The sequence below is a fragment of the Rhodotorula graminis genome, assembly GCF_001329695.1.
Source record: "Rhodotorula graminis WP1 unplaced genomic scaffold RHOBAscaffold_4, whole genome shotgun sequence".
Lineage (NCBI taxonomy): Eukaryota > Fungi > Basidiomycota > Microbotryomycetes > Sporidiobolales > Sporidiobolaceae > Rhodotorula > Rhodotorula graminis.
In genome coordinates, this window is record NW_017264931.1 from 452,004 (window position 1) to 469,375 (window position 17,372).

At 67.4% G+C, this 17,372-nt stretch overlaps 6 protein-coding genes across 6 annotated transcripts; 3 read left to right on the forward strand and 3 right to left on the reverse strand.

The window, feature by feature from the left end:
- Positions 1–1,733: 1,733 nt before the first annotated feature.
- Positions 1,734–4,499, reverse strand: RHOBADRAFT_52324 (glycosyltransferase family 22 protein; the record flags this gene model as incomplete). The annotated part of the gene is made up of 7 exons (XM_018416284.1): positions 1,734–2,089; positions 2,242–2,730; positions 2,804–3,268; positions 3,345–3,791; positions 3,869–4,023; positions 4,130–4,236; positions 4,342–4,499. The coding sequence occupies 7 exons, from the start codon at positions 4,497–4,499 to the stop codon at positions 1,823–1,825; spliced, it is 2,088 nt and encodes a 695-aa protein (XP_018272348.1). The 3' UTR covers positions 1,734–1,822.
- A 239-nt stretch (positions 4,500–4,738) lies between these two features.
- On the reverse strand, positions 4,739–7,061 carry RHOBADRAFT_52325 (uncharacterized protein; the record flags this gene model as incomplete). The annotated part of the gene is made up of 8 exons (XM_018416285.1): positions 4,739–5,072; positions 5,148–5,464; positions 5,552–5,670; positions 5,738–5,797; positions 5,861–6,031; positions 6,108–6,211; positions 6,288–6,436; positions 6,544–7,061. The coding sequence occupies 8 exons, from the start codon at positions 7,059–7,061 to the stop codon at positions 4,783–4,785; spliced, it is 1,728 nt and encodes a 575-aa protein (XP_018272349.1). The 3' UTR covers positions 4,739–4,782.
- Positions 7,062–7,967: 906 nt separating this feature from the next.
- On the forward strand, positions 7,968–10,045 carry RHOBADRAFT_52326 (uncharacterized protein; the record flags this gene model as incomplete). The annotated part of the gene is made up of 7 exons (XM_018416286.1): positions 7,968–7,976; positions 8,042–8,271; positions 8,369–8,477; positions 8,542–9,019; positions 9,098–9,368; positions 9,446–9,908; positions 9,971–10,045. 7 exons carry the CDS (start codon positions 7,968–7,970, stop codon positions 10,043–10,045), a joined length of 1,635 nt encoding a protein of 544 aa, XP_018272350.1.
- Positions 10,046–10,121: 76 nt separating this feature from the next.
- RHOBADRAFT_66190 (uncharacterized protein) lies at positions 10,122–11,247 on the reverse strand. Its single transcript, XM_018418891.1, has 5 exons — positions 11,178–11,247; positions 10,994–11,107; positions 10,770–10,782; positions 10,519–10,695; positions 10,122–10,429 (listed from the first exon to the last, which is right to left on the reverse strand). The coding sequence occupies exons 1-5, from the start codon at positions 11,188–11,190 to the stop codon at positions 10,243–10,245; spliced, it is 504 nt and encodes a 167-aa protein (XP_018272351.1). The 5' UTR covers positions 11,191–11,247; the 3' UTR covers positions 10,122–10,242.
- A 998-nt stretch (positions 11,248–12,245) lies between these two features.
- On the forward strand, positions 12,246–15,666 carry RHOBADRAFT_52328 (uncharacterized protein). Its single transcript, XM_018416287.1, has 7 exons — positions 12,246–12,289; positions 12,409–12,493; positions 12,589–12,670; positions 12,785–12,867; positions 12,932–13,144; positions 13,224–15,269; positions 15,347–15,666. The coding sequence occupies exons 1-7, from the start codon at positions 12,268–12,270 to the stop codon at positions 15,546–15,548; spliced, it is 2,733 nt and encodes a 910-aa protein (XP_018272352.1). The 5' UTR covers positions 12,246–12,267; the 3' UTR covers positions 15,549–15,666.
- A 445-nt stretch (positions 15,667–16,111) lies between these two features.
- RHOBADRAFT_52329 (uncharacterized protein) lies at positions 16,112–17,372 on the forward strand. The gene is made up of 4 exons (XM_018416288.1): positions 16,112–16,300; positions 16,399–16,679; positions 16,746–16,957; positions 17,029–17,372. Exons 1-4 carry the CDS (start codon positions 16,243–16,245, stop codon positions 17,330–17,332), a joined length of 855 nt encoding a protein of 284 aa, XP_018272353.1. The 5' UTR covers positions 16,112–16,242; the 3' UTR covers positions 17,333–17,372.

Genomic DNA, 17,372 nt, shown 5'->3' on the forward strand with positions numbered 1-17,372 from the left:
AGACCGCGCTTAGCGATTTTTGGATTCGGCAACAGCGCTCGCTCCTCGAGGGGAGGTTTCTCGCAGGTACGGCAGCTCTCGCCGAACGTGCAGCGCGAGAGGCTCGAGCGCGACCTTGTCGAGCTGCAGATGGCGACGCCGACAATGGTGCAAAGCGGTCGCAGAGCAGGAAGCACGAGCACTGAGGAGCAGAAGCGCGAAGCAGCTCGAGGAGAAAGTTGAGGAGGAGAAGGCGAGGCTGCGCCGCCCACAACAGTCGGGGCGGGGCATGGTTCTCAGCAAATACTCTGGGCGACGTTCAGAGAGGGCTCGCGAGAGAGAAAGAACCGACGCGGGGCTTTGTCCGCCTCATCCACCTTGGACTCGAGAAGGCGGCGGACTGGGCCAACTCTCGCTCTACACGGCAAAGTGGCTCAGGAAACGCGCTCGATTGCACCGCAGACACGTCTTCGTCCGATCCTGCGCAAGCAGAAGGCCGTAACCCTGCTAGATCAAGAGCTAGCGTTTGAGCGAGGGTGCGCAGGATCCCCCTGTCTTTTGTAGGTGGCCGGGCGTACGGGCGCTCCGCAGGGGTGCGCGCCGTACGAGCGGCTCACCAGAGTGCGCCCGCTGCCCTCAGGGGCACGAGAGGGCGGGCGCGGCCTCGTAAAGACCCGTCCGCGACGGCTCGACTCGCTGAGCCGCCGGGACGAGTGCGACGACGAACAAGAACTCTGCGCGGTCTGGGGACGCTCGCTAGGGACGAAGAGAGCTTTCGGAGAGGAAAGGGCGCCGTCGCGCGGCGCAGCAAGGGCGCGAGGGGAAGCTTTCGGGGCCGAGAAGGGGGAGGTGCCATCGAGGGCGCGACTAACCTGCGGCGCAACGTCGAGAGGGTCAGTGCGCGGCTCAGTGCGCGGCTCAGCGAGGAGCACAGATCCATGTGAAGGTCCTGCAGGGAAGAAAGAGAGTGCGCGGGACGTACAAAGGACAACATGAGCCGCCTCGAGGTCGAGTGCCCGCCTCGTGCGGCCCAGAAGACCCGCCCTGCTCGCCTTGCGCAGCCATTTCGCCTGCAAAGGGACTAGATCAGTCCATCAAACCCCCTGCACCGCGTCGCGAGGTAGCAGAGGGGGCGAGGGGAGAGGGAGAGGGGGGCCAAACACGGGGAGGCGGGGAGGAGGTGGACGCACCAGTCGCCCACAGCCCGCGCAGCGCGGCCGTCTGGCCTAGTAGTGTCCTTGATGCTGCGATAGTCCTCGACGACGATACCCACAGGCCCATGAACCGTATCCACCAGTCGAGAGAGGTCGGTCGACGCGAGTGACTGATGAAGATGCGACGCGCCCTGCGCCGTCGGCGGCCGCTCGCGGTGGCGCGGAAGCAGGCCCCATAGATAGATGATGCGATGCAGAAGAGCTGGACACGCGCCGGCAAGGCACAGCAGCGGTGCGGCCGAGTTGCGCGTGGAGGACGAGGTGCGAGGCGCGAGTCGTCGTTACGAGTGCGACCGCGAGCCTCTCGCTTGCTTTCAGCTACTCGGCAAAGGCGTTGCGCTCGGTGCGGCGGGCGAGATGAAAGCGTCGTGACGGCACTGCTGCTCTTTCCGCAATAGCTTTCGGATTCGCTCGGTGCCTCAAGCGCTGGACCGCTTCAGCCCGCCGGCGCGGCGCTCAGATTCTAGACAGGCTCGAGCGGCACCTCGTCGACAGCCGAGCTCGCGACAGGGCTGTCAAGCTCTCTAGTCATGCGCGAAAGAGAGAGGCAACGATGTAACTGCGATTTTGTGTGCCAAACTCGAGCCCTCGCCCTCGGCTGCCCTGTCTACCGACCCTCGCCCGCCGCACTAGACCTTCTCCCGGACCTCCTCGAGCAGGCCCTTGCGCCGCAAGAGGCAGTAGTCGCCCCACTGAAGCGACTTGGACCACCCGGGCAGGGGCAAGTTGATGGCGCGCTGCAACCGCGGCGAGTTCTCGGCGTCGAGGAACGGGTGGCACGAGACGCGCATCCACTCGTCCGAGACGGCGTAACGCGGCTCGAGAGGCGAGAAGGTGGACGACGGGCGTTGGGGAAAGTCAAGGTCGACGAGGTAGGAGCACGTAGAAGGGTCGACCTGCGGACGAGGAGGGACGAGGACGACGGTAAGTGGCGCTCGGGTACCAGGACCTGGTCGAGGGTAGGGTAGGGCGACAGGAGAAGCGAGAGGGGGAGGAAGAGGGAAAGGAAGAGGGGGAGGAAGAGGGGGAAGGAGAGAACACGACGCACAAAGCGGCCCTCCTCAGCCCGGTTGAACATGTTCATGCCCTCGGGCACCGTCGCCGTCGCGCGACCGAACAAGCCCTTGCCCTTCCCGGGCGCCTCCCACACGGCGGGCATGATGCCGTCGAACGCGCTCTGGATCCACCTCGTCTCGACCTCGTCCGGCACGAGCCAGCTGCTCGGGAACCGGTGCCACTCCTTGCCCACGCACAGGCGCAGGTTGAGCGGGCTCAGGGCCTCGCGCGTGTCGAGCGCTTGCTCCTTGTTGAGGAGCTCGGCAAACTCGGCGTGCGGGAGGGACGGGTCGATGGCGGGCGCGAGCTCGGGGTGCGCGATGAGGGCGACGCGGGCGAGCTCGTAGTTCTGGAGGTGGTGGTAGGCGTTGAAAGGCGCGTGATAGTAGTTGTGCAGGGCCGAGATGCGGGCGAACGAGAGGAGGCCGCTGAGGATGATGACGGCGCGCGTCAAGTGCGAGAAGAGGCCGGTGCGGGTCGCCTGCAGGCGCGTGGGAGAGGACTCGCCGAGTCAGTCACGGTCGACGCAGGTCGAGGCGAAGGAAGGGACGCACACGGTAGGGCGACTGGGTGACCTTGAGGAAGTAGGCCTCGACCCAGCCACGGACGAGGTACAGGCCGACTGCCGCGTTGAGGACGACGTGGCCGTACGCCGGGAACAGGAATCGCTCTTCCTTGTGCTTCTGAAGCACGAGGACGGCGAGGTACAGGTGGAGCGGCACGAGGCGGATCGCGAGGCTCGTCGCCGGGTGCGTCTGCTCCTTGGACACGTCGCGCGCGTCGCCGAAGCGCTTGGCGTCGACGCGGAGCGTGACGAGGATAAGGAGGGGCGCGACGAGCGCGAGGGGGAACAGGAGGTTGAAGTTGATGAGGCCGTTGAGGACGTAGAAGTACCACGGCTCGGTGCCGTACAGCTCGGGGCCGGCGCCGGCGACAGGGAACAGGTTGTACTTGATGATGTTGAGCGGGACGACGACGAGCTTCTGGTAGGCTGCCGAGTCGACGAGGATGACCGGGATCTGCGAGGAAGGGAGGAGCGTGAGCCAGACTGCCCTCGTGCGAGAAGCAGAGAGAGGGGAGAGCGCGAGGACGTACAGCGACGGACGCTCCGAGGGCGAGCGCGATGCCCAAGTTCCTCGTGCGCTTCATCGTCCACAGCGCCGACTGCGTGATGGGCGCGCGCTGCAACGTGCCACGGACGAAGAGCTGCTCGAGGACGAGCGGCACGCCGAGGAGGACCGCAAACGGCCAGCCGACGATGCCGGCGATGGCGTACGCGATGACGGCGAACGAGATGCGCTTCCAGCCGCCCTGGACCGGCGACAGGCTCGCGGCGGCGCCGAGCATGACGAAGTACATGGCGAACGTCGACGGGAGGAACGAGGTCGCCGACGAGTAGAAGGCGGCCGAGAACATCTGCATCCACAGGACATAACGGCCGACGTGCGTGCTGATGTGGACGTGGCACGACCGGTAGAAGACGGCCTCGACGAAGGACGAAAAGGTGGCGAGCATGAGCCTCGTGCCGAAGAAGATGACGCGCTGCGAGGGGTTGACGGACAGGCGCGAGGTCAGTCACGGTCGTCGAGGACCCGGGGAGAAGAGAGAAGGGGGCGCACCTTGTCGGGGAAGCCGACGGCCCGGAGTGCAACGGCCGGGCCCGAGTGCACGAGGAGGTAGAAGTACGACCGGATCGCAAACAGCGGCGAGTACTCCCAGGTCTGGAACCCGCGACCGGTGACGAGGTAGTGGAGCGGCTCCCAGTAGTTGAACACTGCGTGCGAGACGAAACAGGTCAGCGCTGGGTCCCGAGAGAAGAGACAGAGGATCGGGACAGGCGCAGGGCGGGAAGAGGGGGGGGGAGACGGGTCGAGACGCACCCTCGTCGCAGTCTGCGATGGCCGTGTACATGCCCGAGGTCCATCGAATGAGGACGAGGAACCTGAACGCGACCGTGAGGCTAGGGGACCACCTCCCGAAGGCGAACCTGCAGGCGGTCGAGGAGGGCAAGGTCAGCGTGCGCTTCTGGGTCTCGCCATGCCCGTGGCCGGGTGCACGAGTGCTCTGGAGGACAGGGAAAGGCTGTGCGCACCTCAGGTTGGGGTCCTTGAGCAGGCCCGGCTCGGCGGGGCGGAGAGCGCGAGCATTGGGCGACGGCTCGAGCTTGGTGCTGGCGGGCACAGGCGCACGCGGCTTGCTCCTGAAGCGGATCTGCTGGTCCTGCGGCAAGTTGACGCCGTAGCTCTGCATGGTGGGTGAGAGCAGGAGGACGAGGGAGATTCACATCTCCGAGATGTGGACGGCCGCCGAAGCGAAAGTGCCGCAACCTCGGCTTGGCTTTGTGTGCGGCGCCCGTTCTCCGAGGGCTCGTACTATGTAGTTCGCAGGCTACAGCTGCACCGGTCGCGCGGCCGAGGCGATGTGAGGTGCTTTGACCTCGTCGACGTCTCTCTCTGAGTTCGCGGGCTCGGCTTTCTCTCTCGCGGGAAAGAGCGAGGGTGTGAATTGCGGACGTTGTACAGCGGACAGACAGCTATACATCGAGCTGCTCGAGCCCCAAGACCTGCTCGAGACTCGGCCACGGCTCGTCGACCCGGATCCGCTTCTCGCCGTCGAACCGACACACCTCGTCGCACGACGGCATGAGCTCGAGCCGGGCGCACGTCCCGACGTGCGACACGGTCGCAGGGAGCTGCCAATGTCGCCAGTGCTCGAAGCCGGGCCACTCGGTGTTGACGAGGCGGATGTGCGACGCCGAGGCGAAGAGAGGGTCCGAGAGCACCTTGGCGAGGAGCTCGGCGAACGTAAAGTGCGGGCGCATGTCTGCGTCGACTCAGAGTGCGTCAGGTCGCCGTCTCGTCGGCAAGGGGTGGAACGAGGAAGAGGGGGAGGACGCACCGAGGTCGAACACCTTCGTCATGCTCAGTGCCAAGTCCATCCTGCGCTCACGCTCCGCCCTGCCCAGTCGCTCCCACCAGCCGTCCTCGCGCCGCTCGTCCGTGTCGAGGACGCTCTGACCGAGGAGCCAGCTCGTCGCGTGCTCGACGTACGCCGGCTCGACGATCGTCACGTTGAGCGGCGAGTCGCTGCCCGAGGCGGCCAGCTGCGACAGCGGGAACGTCTCGTAAGAGGCGCGGACCGGTGTGGAGGACGCCTTGTCGAGGTCGGTGATGATGGCGTGCGAGGGGAGGGAAAGAGCGCGCTGCGAGTAGTGGCTGCGGGAGGGGGCCGAGCGGCGGTCAGTCCGGGTTCCTCGCGTCAGGCGCCGACAGTGACGTCCTGAGAGGGAAAAGGGGACTCACGCGAGAGCGACGAGGATGCGGAAAAGCTGTGCGAGGTCGTCCCTCGGGCCCGAGAGCTGGTCGACCGAGAGGAGCTGTGGCGGCGACGAGTAGTACCCGTCGAGGTCGGTCCAGAAGCCCTGTCGACGTACTGCGAGTCAGTATCGAGTCGCCGAGAGGGTCGGGTAGGAGGAAGAGAGGACGCACCTCGACCTTGGGGACGAAGAGCTTGACCCACGCATCGTCGGCGCACGTCATGTGAAGGAACTGCTCGCCGAGGACAATCAGTGGGCGCGTTCAGGGAGGGACGACCGAGGGAGCGAGACGCACCGTGCTGTCGTGCCTCGAGACCCAGGCGTCCTTGCGCTGGTGGTACACGCGGAATTGGCGCTGGTCGAGGACGTGCACGCGCAGGCCGTTTTGGGCGACAAAGTCCGACTCGAGAGGTCGCTGCCACGGCGCGCTGTCATTATGAAGGCGACGAGGACCCGTGTCGAGAACCTGCGGATGGCGGACAAAGGTCAGGCTCGACCTTCTCAAGACGAGCTCTGAGGAGACGAGGACGGCGAGGACGCACCCAGTTGAAGTTGATCTGGTCGCGCGAGACCTGCACCATGTCCATCTCGAGCACCTTGCGCCATGCGTCGGCGACGGCCTGGCCCTTGCGCATCCACAGCCAGCCTGCGTGCAAAGGAAATGAAGGTGAGCTTCGAGGCGGTCCGAGCGGGCAGGGGTGGGGCCAAAAAGGCGGGCGTACCGGTGTTGAAGTGCTCGAAGGCGTCGTTCTCTTGCGCGAGCAGGTCGTACTTGGGTATGAGCGGCTCCATGTGCGGGTACGGGTCTTGAGCGAACGAAACATCGGCATCGACGAAGAAGAGGTCGCGCTCGGGCAGCGCCTCGATCAGGCTGCCAGCTTGGGCCACGTCGCCTTCCTGCGAGGTCTGCCGTCAGTGAGGGCCTCGACGAGTCGGGCGACGAGGGACAGAGAGAGAGAGAGGACGAGCGCGACGCACAAGATCTGCTCGGGTCGTTGCCGCTCGAACCCGCCGTACGCGTGCATGCCTCGCTCGGCGCACTCCTCGACACACACCTCGTCGAGACACAGCGTGATGAGGAACGTGTCCTTGACCTTGCGGCCGTACTTCTGGCGGCGCTCGACGTTGAGCTGGCGGATGAAGCCGTCGAGGTTGGCGGCGCCCGTCTTGGCGAACAGGCCGTCGGCGAGCGTGATCCACAGGTGCTCGTGCTGCTGGCCCTTGGCGTCGAGCGGCCAATGCGCGTCGAGGTAGTCGGAGAACGAGAGGTCGGCGCCGAGGGTCGCTGTCGGCACGGCCGACGAGGCCGAGAACAACTGCGACCAGCGCGTTGTGCCGGCGGTCGGCGCCTTGAAGAGGCTGTTGAAGAAGACGAAGAGGCACAGGCAGGCGCCAAAGAGAGGGAGGGTGCGGCGGCGGTTGAACGAGGTCGGCGAGGGGGGCCAGCTCGGAGACAACGGCGGCGAGTACAGGGGAGGGCTTCGCAGGCCGCGCATGGCGTACGGCGGGTCGCCAGGGCTCGTTCGCGAGAGTGCGAGCGAGGTGTCGAGGAGCAGGAAGGAGGCCGTCGAGAGGGAGGAGGGAGCGAGAGCGGGGGCAGCTAGCGCACCGCTCGACCCGCGCCAAAGCCAAAGCCAGCACCTCGTCTGCGCGGAGGCACGCTCGGCGGCCAGCGCACTGATCGCCTTCGAGGCCGCGTCGCTCCTCATCAACCTCGTTCGTCCCGACGCTGGCTCGGGGAGGCGGGGAGCGAGGCGAGATTTCCCAGAAGCGGGCTCGACGATAGGCGTGAGTGAGCGCCGCTTGCGCTCAGTCTCGTCGCTGCCCGACCGTGCCTGTCGCAAGCTGGTGCGCACGAGGGCGGCCTGCTCGTTCGAGGCAGGTCCATGCGAGCAGGCGGGATGAGGCCGAGGGCGAGACCGCCGAGCGAGGCAGGCGACGGAGCTCCGCGAGAGCGGCGCAAGCTGTTGTTCTGCGAGCTGAGCGCTGAGGCCGCGCTCGAGCTGGGAGCTGGCACGCGCGTGCGCGAGCGGCGACAGAGTAGAGCGTCGAGAGAGCGGGAGCGAAGGCGTCGCGAAAGCTTCTGACGTGCGACCGACCGATGCCGATCGAAGCGCGCCGCGGTAACGCAGATTAGCAGCACTTTGTAGTGCCGATTAGCGGTCGTCTCATCGCACCTCGCCGCCAACCTGCGCTGAGGCCTCTGTCGCCGGTCAGAAGTTCCCAGCTGTCACCGAGCAGAGTGCTTGACCGTGCGAGGTGAGAGAGGTCCGAGGAGATAAGGAGTCCGCGGCGCGCCGCTCCGCCCGGCCCGATTCGAGGTCAGACGAGGAGGAGGCGGAGCGTTCGTTCGCCCTCCTCACACCCTCTCGCTCAATCGCCCAGACGCGACGGCGACCTCGATGGCTATCGTGCGTCCCAGCCGAGCCCCTCGTCTCGCCGTGCGGTCCCGAAGCTGACCTTTGCGAGCGAGCAGGCACCCCCACCTCGACCCGCACCACCTCTTCGACGACGGGCGTTCCACGGCACGCTCGTGCACGCCCTGTCGCTCACCGACACCGAGTACCTGCACGATGCCCTCCTCGGCGTCGACGAGGCGGGCGTGATCGCGTTCGTCGACAAGGGCGTCTCGTCGGACAAGGTCGAGGAGCGGTTGGATGAGCGCGGGTGGGCGCAGGCGCAGGTCGTTCGGCTCGCAAAGGGCGAGTTTCTGATGCCTGGGTGCGTCCCCTCTCTCTCGCACACTCCCTCGCATGCACGAGTGGCGCCGGCTGACCTCGTCCTCCTCGACGACCCGGAACAGGCTCATCGACACGCACGTCCACGGGCCCCAGTTCGTCAACCTGTCGTACGGCCAAGAATTCGAGCTCCTCGACTGGCTCGACCAGGTCACGTTCCCGGCCGAGGCCAAGGTGCGCCCACCTCTCTCAGTCCTCGACCGACGGCGACAAGCTGACTCTGGCTCCCTCTCTGCAGTTCAAGGACGTCGCGTACGCCCGCCGCACCTACGAGGACGTCGTCGACCGCCTCATCAACAGCGGCACGACGACCGCCTGCCTGTACGGCACCCTGCATCACCAGAGCTCCAAGATCCTCGCCGCCGTCTGTCACCGGCGAGGGCAGCGCGCGTTCGTCGGCAAGTGCAACATGGACCGCAACAGCCCGCCGAGCTACTCGGAGAGCTCGACGGAGCGCTCGCTCGCCAATACGGAGGACTACGTCGCCTTCGTCCGCGAGCACTGCAACTCGCCCTGTCCGCCTTCTTCCGCCATCACGTCGAGCAAGCGCTCCAGCGCGCCGACATCGCTCGTCCAGCCGATCCTCACGCCCCGGTTCGCCATCTCGTGCACCGACGAGTGCCTGCAGGGCCTCGGCGACATGATGGACCGCGACGAGCACCTCCCGCTCCAGACGCACCTCGCCGAGAACCCGTCCGAGGTCGAGTTTGCCATGTGTGCGTCTCTCTTTTCCTCTCTATACGTCTCGAGAGCTAGTGAGCGACTCGACTGACACGCCTCATGCCCATTCGCAGCTCTGTACCCGGGCGTCGCGTCCTACACGGCCGCCTACGACCGCTTCCGCCTCCTGCGCCACAACACCGTCCTCGCGCACTGCGTCCACCTGTCGGACGACGAGCTCGACCTCATCAAGGCGCGCAACTCGGGCATCTCCATCTGCGCCGACAGCAACTTTAACCTGAGGAGCGGGACGGCGCGCGTGACCGACATGCTCGACAAGGGCATCAAGGTCGGCCTCGGCACCGACGTCAGCGGCGGCCTGTCACTCGGGATCCTCTCGGCCATGTGCGTCCACCTTTCGCTCGAGCCGGACCGCCTGTCTCGAGCCAGGCCGCTCACATCGCCGCCTTGACCTCCCGCAGCCGCGCCACGTCGACCGCGTCCAAGACGATCTGCTTCCACAAGCGCGACTCGCCCTCGTCATCGCCTTTACCCGCTCCCTCCCCCGACGACTCGGCTGTCGGGCCCGACGGCGTCTCTCGCCCCGCCGGCTTCTTCGCCCAGAAGCACCTCTCGCTCTCGGCGCTGTTCTACCTCGCGACGCTCGGCGGCGCGCAGGTCGCCAACGTCGACGAGCGCGTCGGCAACTTTCTCGTCGGCAAGGAGTTTGACGCGCTCCTCGTCCAGACGGCGCCGTCGTCGTCGATGGCGAACGGCTCGAGCGCGGCGAGCGGCGGAGCGGCGGGCGAGGACGTGTTCGAGGACGAGCTGCGCGCTGCGCTCGAGGGAGGCGAGGTCAAGCAGCGAGGCGAGGCGTTCAACCCGGCGCTGTTGACGAGCGAGGACGAGGCGATCGAGCGCGTCTTTGAAAAGTTCCTCTTCTCGGTGCGTCCCGCTCTCTCTCCTCTGATGGAGCGAAACTGACTGAGCGTCTTTCTTCGACACAGGGCGACGACCGCAACCTCGGCTCAGTGTTTGTGCGTGGGCGGGTCATCGGCGGCGCGCGACCGCTCTCGGCGTAGCAGAGTCCTTGAATAGATCGACCTCTTTCCCCTCTCTTTCTCTATCTCTTGCTGTAGACGGACCCGCACACGCAATCGGTAAAGCTGTTGTCAATGTTTGCGTAGTCGATACAGGGCACACGTCGCTGCGAGGCCTCTCTGCTCCTCCCGCTCGACCCGCTCGAGCGTCGTCGCTCTCTCGCGCTACGCTCGCCCGCTCAGTCCGACTCGCTGCCGCTGCCCGGCTCGTCCTCATCGTCGTCTGCGAGGTCGGCGTTGTTCTTAGTGCCGCCCATGATGCGGTCGGCGAGCGCGACCCGGATGGCGTGCAGGATCGCCTTGTCGGCCTCGGACCGGTCCGGGTGCAGGTACTCGGCTGGTTTCCGCCCGTAGCGGTCCTTGAGGCTGTGGGGTACGTCGTGCGCGACCGTCAGTTCGGACTCGGTGACGAGGAGGAGGGTCGGCGGACGAGGCAGAGAGAAGCGGCGACGCACTTGGGGTCGGCTCCGGCCTCGAGAAGCATGTCGACGACGCCTTGCCGTGCGGCCTCGTTCTCGAGCTTGACGGCGAGGTGCAGAGGCGTTGCGCGGTCGAGGCGGTTCTGCAGGTCGACGTCGACGGGCTCGAGGTCGAGGAGGAGGGTGAGGACCTCGGGCGACGGGCCAGAGACGCTGCGGGAGACGAGATTCAGCGACTTGCACGGCGGTCGCGGATCGCTGAGAAGAGAAGAGAGAGGTGGACGTACGCGTAGTGCAGGGCTGCAAGAGGTGGGCGGGCGAGAACAAGGTCAGCGCTCTGCTCGGCCTCGAGTGGGGCGAGCGACGCCTCCCACGACGCCGTTGCGACCCAGGACCTCTCTCGCCGCAAGGAAGACACCGTTGCAGCGGTACTGCCGCGTGCATCGTGCGACCGCTCGGCTCCTGCCGCCGTCACTGCCGGCGAGAGAGGAGGGGAGAGAGGGAGGCTCACCCGTGTTGCCCAGGCCGTCCTGGAAGTTGAGGTCGTACGCGTTGTCGTCGCCGTTGAGGATGTCCTCGATCATGTCGACTGCGTCCTGCTTGGCGGCGAAGACGATGCGCTCGTCTGTCGAGGAGGGAGGTGCGTGTTCAGCGAGGTGGGGAGGCAAGAGGGGGAGAGGGCAGGCGGGGCGCACTCGGGGTCGCCATGGCAGCTCTGTCGGGTCACTCCTGCTGAGTCTGGAGGGCAGCAAGGGCGGGACGAGCTGGTGTGAGCGGACAGAGGAGCCGAGGTGGAGTGACCGCCTCTCACCTCATCTCGCTCGCCCCACCCTCGCTGTGAGGGCTGCTTGGCTGCTCGTACGCACTGCTGCAAAGCGCAAGACGCGCCCTCTCCACCCTGCGGTCTCCCCGAGCGGCTCCCGCACGCCTCCCCCGAGTCCTCGCCTCTCTCGCGAGGATCGCCTTTCTCTGCTCTCGCGGGGAGCGCGTGCTCGGCAAATCGGGCTCGCGGTGCACACAGGAGAGTGTCGCAGGACATGTGCCCTCCTGGATGGGAGCCGAGGTCGCCAGTGCGTCCATTTCTCCTTCCGCGTCCCTCCCGTCCCTCCGCACCTCCTCGCCTCGCCCACTGACGCGCCCTTTTCTCAGCAGGCGCCGTCATCCAGACCCGACACGTTCAGCCACGCTACCGCTACAGTCTCGCCGCTCGCGGCGACGGCTGAGCCGCCGTCCTCGCCTCGCCCTCGACCGCCCCACCCTGTCGACCCGCGCGATCGACCTGAACAAGCAGCCGCAAGCGAGCGACCTCGCCCCTCCTTCCCTTGTGCCCCTTGCCTCGTCGCCCCTCGATGAGCCCGTCGAGCGCGCCCCTCTCGCACGTCCGGTCGACGCTATCGTCGCGCCCGCGCACCGACGATGGCCTCGACGCCCTTGAACCGCCACATCCGGCAGCGGTGCAGCAGAGGCACGGAGAAGACGGACGACCCTGTCGAGACGCGTCGAGGTGGCGAGCGTCGTCGCAGGACGGCGAGAGGAGGAGCACGAGGCAGCGTTTTGACCGTCGAGGAGTGTCGAGACTGCCAACGACGGTGCCATTCCTTCGTCTGTCCGAGTGAGGCGAGCCAGAGAGGAAGGCTGCGAGAGTGAGCGCCGGGCGTGACGAGGCCGAGTTTGTGCCGCTTGCTCGCCAGCACCGCCACCGAGGAGCGTCGAGGGAAGCGCTCGGCGGCGACCTACCGTTGGTCTTCCTCCTCCCGCCTCACCTCTCGAGCGCGGTCAACGACCATGTCACTCTTGACCAAGATAGGTGCGTCGCCTGTCACCTGTGCAGCTCGTCCCCCCGTGCGCTCGTCGCTCACCTCTTGCTCCCCGTCCCGCCTCCCCCCGCCTCATCGCCCCACCACCTCCTCCGGTCCCTCCTCGCAGCACACAACAACCGCCTGTCGCTCGCAACCCGCGACATCAAGCAGCTCCAGGAGATCATCAGCTCGGAACGTCGCCTCGTCGAGCAGTGCGTCCCCGCTCCCCCCTTCCTCGACCTCGGTGCCTCCGCCTTCGCGGGGTCAAGCTAACCTCGCCTTGCCTTGCGCGCGCACCACCCTGCAGGACTCAGCGCCTTGCGTCCGAGCGGGACAAGGCGAGCACGACGCTGCGAGAGTGGGGCAATGCAGAAGGTCCCGACCTCGAAGTGCGTCCCCTGTCTCTCTCTCCCGTCGTCGGGTGCAGCTGCATGGGCGAATCGCGCAGCTGCACTTTACGTCCAAGCAGATGGACATGAGCTGACCCGGATGTTCGTACGCAGGACGTCCTCGGCAAGGTGTCGGTCCTCCTCGAGTACCTCTCCAAGGCAGAGCTCACTTTCGCCGATCACAACAGCAACTATCGGTGCGTCTCCCACATCCTCCCTTCTCGTACCACCGAGCACCCGCACTGACCTGTCTCGCAATAGTCTGCGCTTCAAGGAGATCCGCTCCAAGGAGGAGAATCTGTCGGCGCTCAAGAAGTCGCGCGACTCGCTCGCGGGCCGCATCGACGCGCAGGAGCGCAAGGTCAGCAAGATGAAGGACGAGAACAAGGACCTGCCGACGCAGCGACAGCGCCTGCGCGACATGCAGCAGGAGATGATCGGCCTCGAGAACACGGTCCTCGTCGACGAGACTCGGTCCGTCCTCTTCCTCTTCTCGCCCCCTAGCCCGCGTTCTGCAACCCGAGAGGACTGACTCGAATCTCTTGACCTGCAGGCTGAGCGACTTCAAGCGCACGGCGACTCGTGAGGCCCTGTCGCTCAAGCTCGGCGCCATGCTCGAGCTCGCCGAGAAGACGGTCATCGTCTCTGAGCTCGGCAAGCTCATCGTCGACATGCTCCCGGTCGACGAGACCGAGCCCGGCCAGCCTCGCCCGTACTACGAGGGCCACCAGCGCACCGAGGAGCTCCTCGGCGAGGCGCAGCGCTGCCTCCAGGACGTCGTCTTCAACCCGTCGCCGCTCACCGAGGGCATGTCGCACTCGGCCCAGCACCAGCAGCAGCACCAGCCAGGCCAGTACGAGCACGAGTACCAGCAGTACGGCGACGGCTCGGCGCACCCGACCAACCAGTTCGACGACTCGGGCATCCGGGCCGTCAGCCACCCGTCGAGCGAGTTCGGCACGCACACGCCCGGCGGCGGCCAGTGCCTCGACAGCTCGTACTCGTCGCACCAGGCGCCGCAGCAGCACGACCCGCACTCGGGCCCGCAGCTCCAGCCGCTGCCCGACTTTCGCCCTCTGAGCGTCGTCGCGCCCAACAACGGCTCGGACCCGGCGGCGAGGCAGCCCTCGTACAACGACGGCGGCTACGCTGCACCAGATGCCGCCTCGCCACGCTCGCCGACCGGGCCCGCCGACAGCTACGGCTCGCGCGCGCCAATGCTCGCCGCGCCCGCGCACGACGAGCGGTACAACCCGGACCGCTCGAGCCTCGCGTACATGGGCGAGGCGCCGACGAGCCCGTCGTCGTACCAGCAGCACCACCGCGAGCCGGCGGTCCAGGAGGAGGACGAGCGGGCGCTCGACGGCAACGACCACGCGCGCGAGGTCGCCGAGCGCGAGGCGCAGCAGCACCGCGACTACGAGCAGAGCGCGCAGCAGCACTATCAGCCCGAGCAGCAGTACGAGGCGTACCCGTACTCGCCGCCCGCCGAGCACCACGATGGGCAGGCCGGCCTCGGCTCGGCGCCGGCTCACGGCGACGAGCACGACGACGGCGTCGCTCGCCGCGACATGCACGGCGAGATGCCCACGAGCTCGGTCCCGTTGAGCCCCATCACCGAGATGCCGACGCCGGCGCCCGACCAGCTCGCCGCAGGCTCGGCGCAGCAGTTCTCCCAGGAGCACCCTCCCGCGCCGAGCACGCCCGTCACGCGCTCGCAGGCCGGCTCGTCGCAGGGCCACGGCACCCTCGAGCATGCGCGTTCGCCCTCGGCCGAGTCGCGCTACCGCCGCCAAGCCGCCGGCGACGCCGACCCGTACTCGTCTCCTGTCGCGCCCGCCGCCCCGGCCTACTCGGCGCACGCCCCGTCGCACGTCGTCGACGTCCCGAGCGGGCCCACCTCGCCGTCCGGGCCGACCTCGCCCATCAACCCGGCGTTCGTCCACCAGCCGGCGCCTTCCTCGCTCGCGCCCTCGACTTTCGAGCCCGCCCCGCTCGCGCCCAAGTCGAGCGGCGACCGCCGACCGATCCAGCTCCGCCAGCCGTCGGGCGAGGCGTCGCTCGGTTCCAAGTACGGCGACGTGTTCGTCCCTGCCCGAGCCGGCATCGACGGCGGCGGGCCGTACTCGCCGGCGCAGCCGAGCCCGCGCATCGCCTCGTCGTCCAACCCGGCCGACGCCGGCCTGTCGGGCTACTTTGCGCCGCCGTCGTCGAACGGCCCGCCGTTGACGCCCGGCGGCGGCGGCGGCGACCAGAAGCGCACAATCGCCGCGAGCGCGTTCCGCCGCCCGCAGCAGGCGCCACCGCTGCAGCAGCCGCAGTACGGCGCGCCTGGTGCGGCCGGCTCGCGGTTCTCGGCGTCTGGGTATCAGTACGACCCGGCGGCGGCGGCAGCTGCGGCGGCGGGGCTGGGCCCGAGCGAGAGCGAGCGCATCGCCGCGCAGTGGCGCGACGCGGGTCCCCCGCCTGAGGGTTACCTCGGCGGCGAGGCGCAGGGCGCGCAGGTGCCGAGCTTCGACACGAGGCCGCTGCAGGTCAACAAGCAGCGGCAGGGCAGCATGCCCGGCCCCGGCGGCGTCGGCAGGAGCGGAACCCTCCCGTGCGTCTCTCGCTCTCTCCCTCTGTCATCCTCCCTTCCGATCCTCTCACACTGACACTCTCCTCCTCGACACACAGGCAACACCTGAACGGCTCGCACGGCCGTGCGCCCTCGCTCGGCGCCGTCGAGCAGGCGCCGTACGGCGAGCCTCGCACGTCGAGCGAGGGCCTGCCGCGGCCCGCCCCGCCCGTCGGCTACGCGCCGCCGTCCACCGTGCCCCTGAGCCCCAGCTCGCAGGGCGGGTTCGCGTCGGACCGGTACGTGACGAGGCTCGACTGAGCGAGGTCGAGGTGGAAGATGCGCGTGAATCTACGTCGAGTCGCTGTCCATACCCTTTGTTACCCCTACTCTCGTAGCTCTACCTCTCTGTCTGTGTCATCCTATTGTCCTGTCGCGAGCTGTCAATGGTCACAGAGAGCGCGAGCGTTAGTTTGCCTCGACGAGGAGCAGCGAGTCGAGAGCTTTCGCTTCGCTCGCTCTCACCACCTCGCCTTGCTGCATGGCAGTATCGCTCGGGCGCACCAGCTGCGCCTCGGAGCCCATGTCGTCCACCTGGATCGCCCGCCGGCCGCGCCTGTCGACCGACTGCCTCGCCTCACTCGCCCTCCCCACCATCCGACTCTCGCCCCTTATCGAGCCGCCTGCATGGCGTCCAGCACCGCGCAGCCCACCTTGGAAGCCTCAGTACCTTCTCGAGCTATCCTGAGCGGCGTACCATGTCGTTCCTGTCGGTGCGTGCCGAGTTCCCTCATCTCCCTCCCCCGGGTTTGGCTCAGCCGACCTCGGCGCCTCAGAGGCAACCCTGGACTGACTTGGTGTCCTCCTTGCACCCGCGCAGACCTGTGACTAGCACCAGCCTCGCAGACTGAGCCGCCTCGTCGACCTGCACCGCCCCATCCATTCGAGCCAAATCGCGAGCCGTCCGTCCTCTCGGTCTTCCTCGTCTTCGCTCCTCGAGCCGCCGCCGCCACACATGCACCAAGAAGCGCACAAGACTCGCTGGCTCGTCCTGCACGGCCCGCTCATCTTCCGTGCGCCCCCTCTCCCTGTCCCCAGCCTCCCCACGCGCCGCCCCAGCCGCAGTGTCCTAAATCTGCCTCGTTCCGCCTACCGCCGCTCGCGTGTGCAGCTGCTCGCCTCGCCGTTATCCTCAAGGACATCGTGCCCGTCGCGTCCAGCACCGTCCAGGTCCACGACGCCTTCCTCTCGTTCGACGTCCCCGGCGTCCCTTTCCTCGAGCCCGCCCACGCCAACGTCCTCGTCAAGGGCTTCAACGACGACGGCGAGTGGTCGAGCAAGACGGACGGAGAGAAGGGGCTGGACCGCGAGGGCGAGGCGTACAAGCGCTGGGTGTGGGCTCGCTGCTCGCCCGGCGTCGACTTTGCCGGATCGCTCCCGCGAGAGCTGGAGGTGCGCCGCACTCTTCCTCTTTGTCTTCGGCAGCACCGAGCACATCCTGACGAACACTTTATGCAGGGCGTCGCCTACGAGCTGGCTGAGGACGACGTCGAGACCGTCGTCAGCCGCGCCCTCAAGTTCCTCCCGAGCAGCGTCCCGACCGTTCTCGTCCCCGTTCGCGCGTCCAGGTTCGAGCTCGGCGACGTGACACGCTCTCTCGGCGAGGTGTCGGCCGACATTATCGTCGCTCAGCCCGAGACGCCAACAGCTGGCCTGCAGCCCTCTCGCGAGTGCGTCCCACTCTCCCTATTTCTCTACGACGCTCCGAGCGGGCAGCACTGACATTCCTTGACGCCCGCAGCTACCACATGCTCATCCTTCGCGGCGCCTTCCTCAACGTCCTGTCGCAGCCGTACCTCGCCCAGCTCACCATCCTGCGGCCGATGGACCTCTCGCCGCCAGCCAAAGCCCGCACGGCCCGCCTGTACCGCCTCCTCCTCGTTCCCTCGTTCCTCCTCTTCTACCTCCCGAGTCGGATTCTCGGCCCAGTGTGGGCGCAACTCGGTGCGTTGCTGTTTGGGCGGGGCGCGCCGGCGCTCAGGGCGCTCGAGCGGCTGTCGAGGGGCACGGCGGGGAGCGGGTACTGGAACGACTTGGCCAAGTAGAGGCTCTTGTGTAGACTGCCATCACGAACTTTATCAGTGC

Coding starts and splice junctions, on each gene's coding strand:
- RHOBADRAFT_52328 (XM_018416287.1), top strand. CDS start 12,268: ATGTCACTCTTGACCAAGATAG. Junction 12,290..12,408: donor GTCACTCTTGACCAAGATAG/GTGCGTCGCCTG, acceptor CCCTCCTCGCAG/CACACAACAACCGCCTGTCG. Junction 12,671..12,784: donor CAGAAGGTCCCGACCTCGAA/GTGCGTCCCCTG, acceptor GTTCGTACGCAG/GACGTCCTCGGCAAGGTGTC.
- RHOBADRAFT_52329 (XM_018416288.1), top strand. CDS start 16,243: ATGCACCAAGAAGCGCACAAGACTCGCTGGCTCGTCCTGCACGGCCCG. Junction 16,301..16,398: donor GCACGGCCCGCTCATCTTCC/GTGCGCCCCCTC, acceptor TCGCGTGTGCAG/CTGCTCGCCTCGCCGTTATC. Junction 16,680..16,745: donor CGCTCCCGCGAGAGCTGGAG/GTGCGCCGCACT, acceptor CACTTTATGCAG/GGCGTCGCCTACGAGCTGGC.
- RHOBADRAFT_66190 (XM_018418891.1), bottom strand. Junction 10,430..10,518: donor GAGGCCGGAGCCGACCCCAA/GTGCGTCGCCGC, acceptor CGTACCCCACAG/CCTCAAGGACCGCTACGGGC.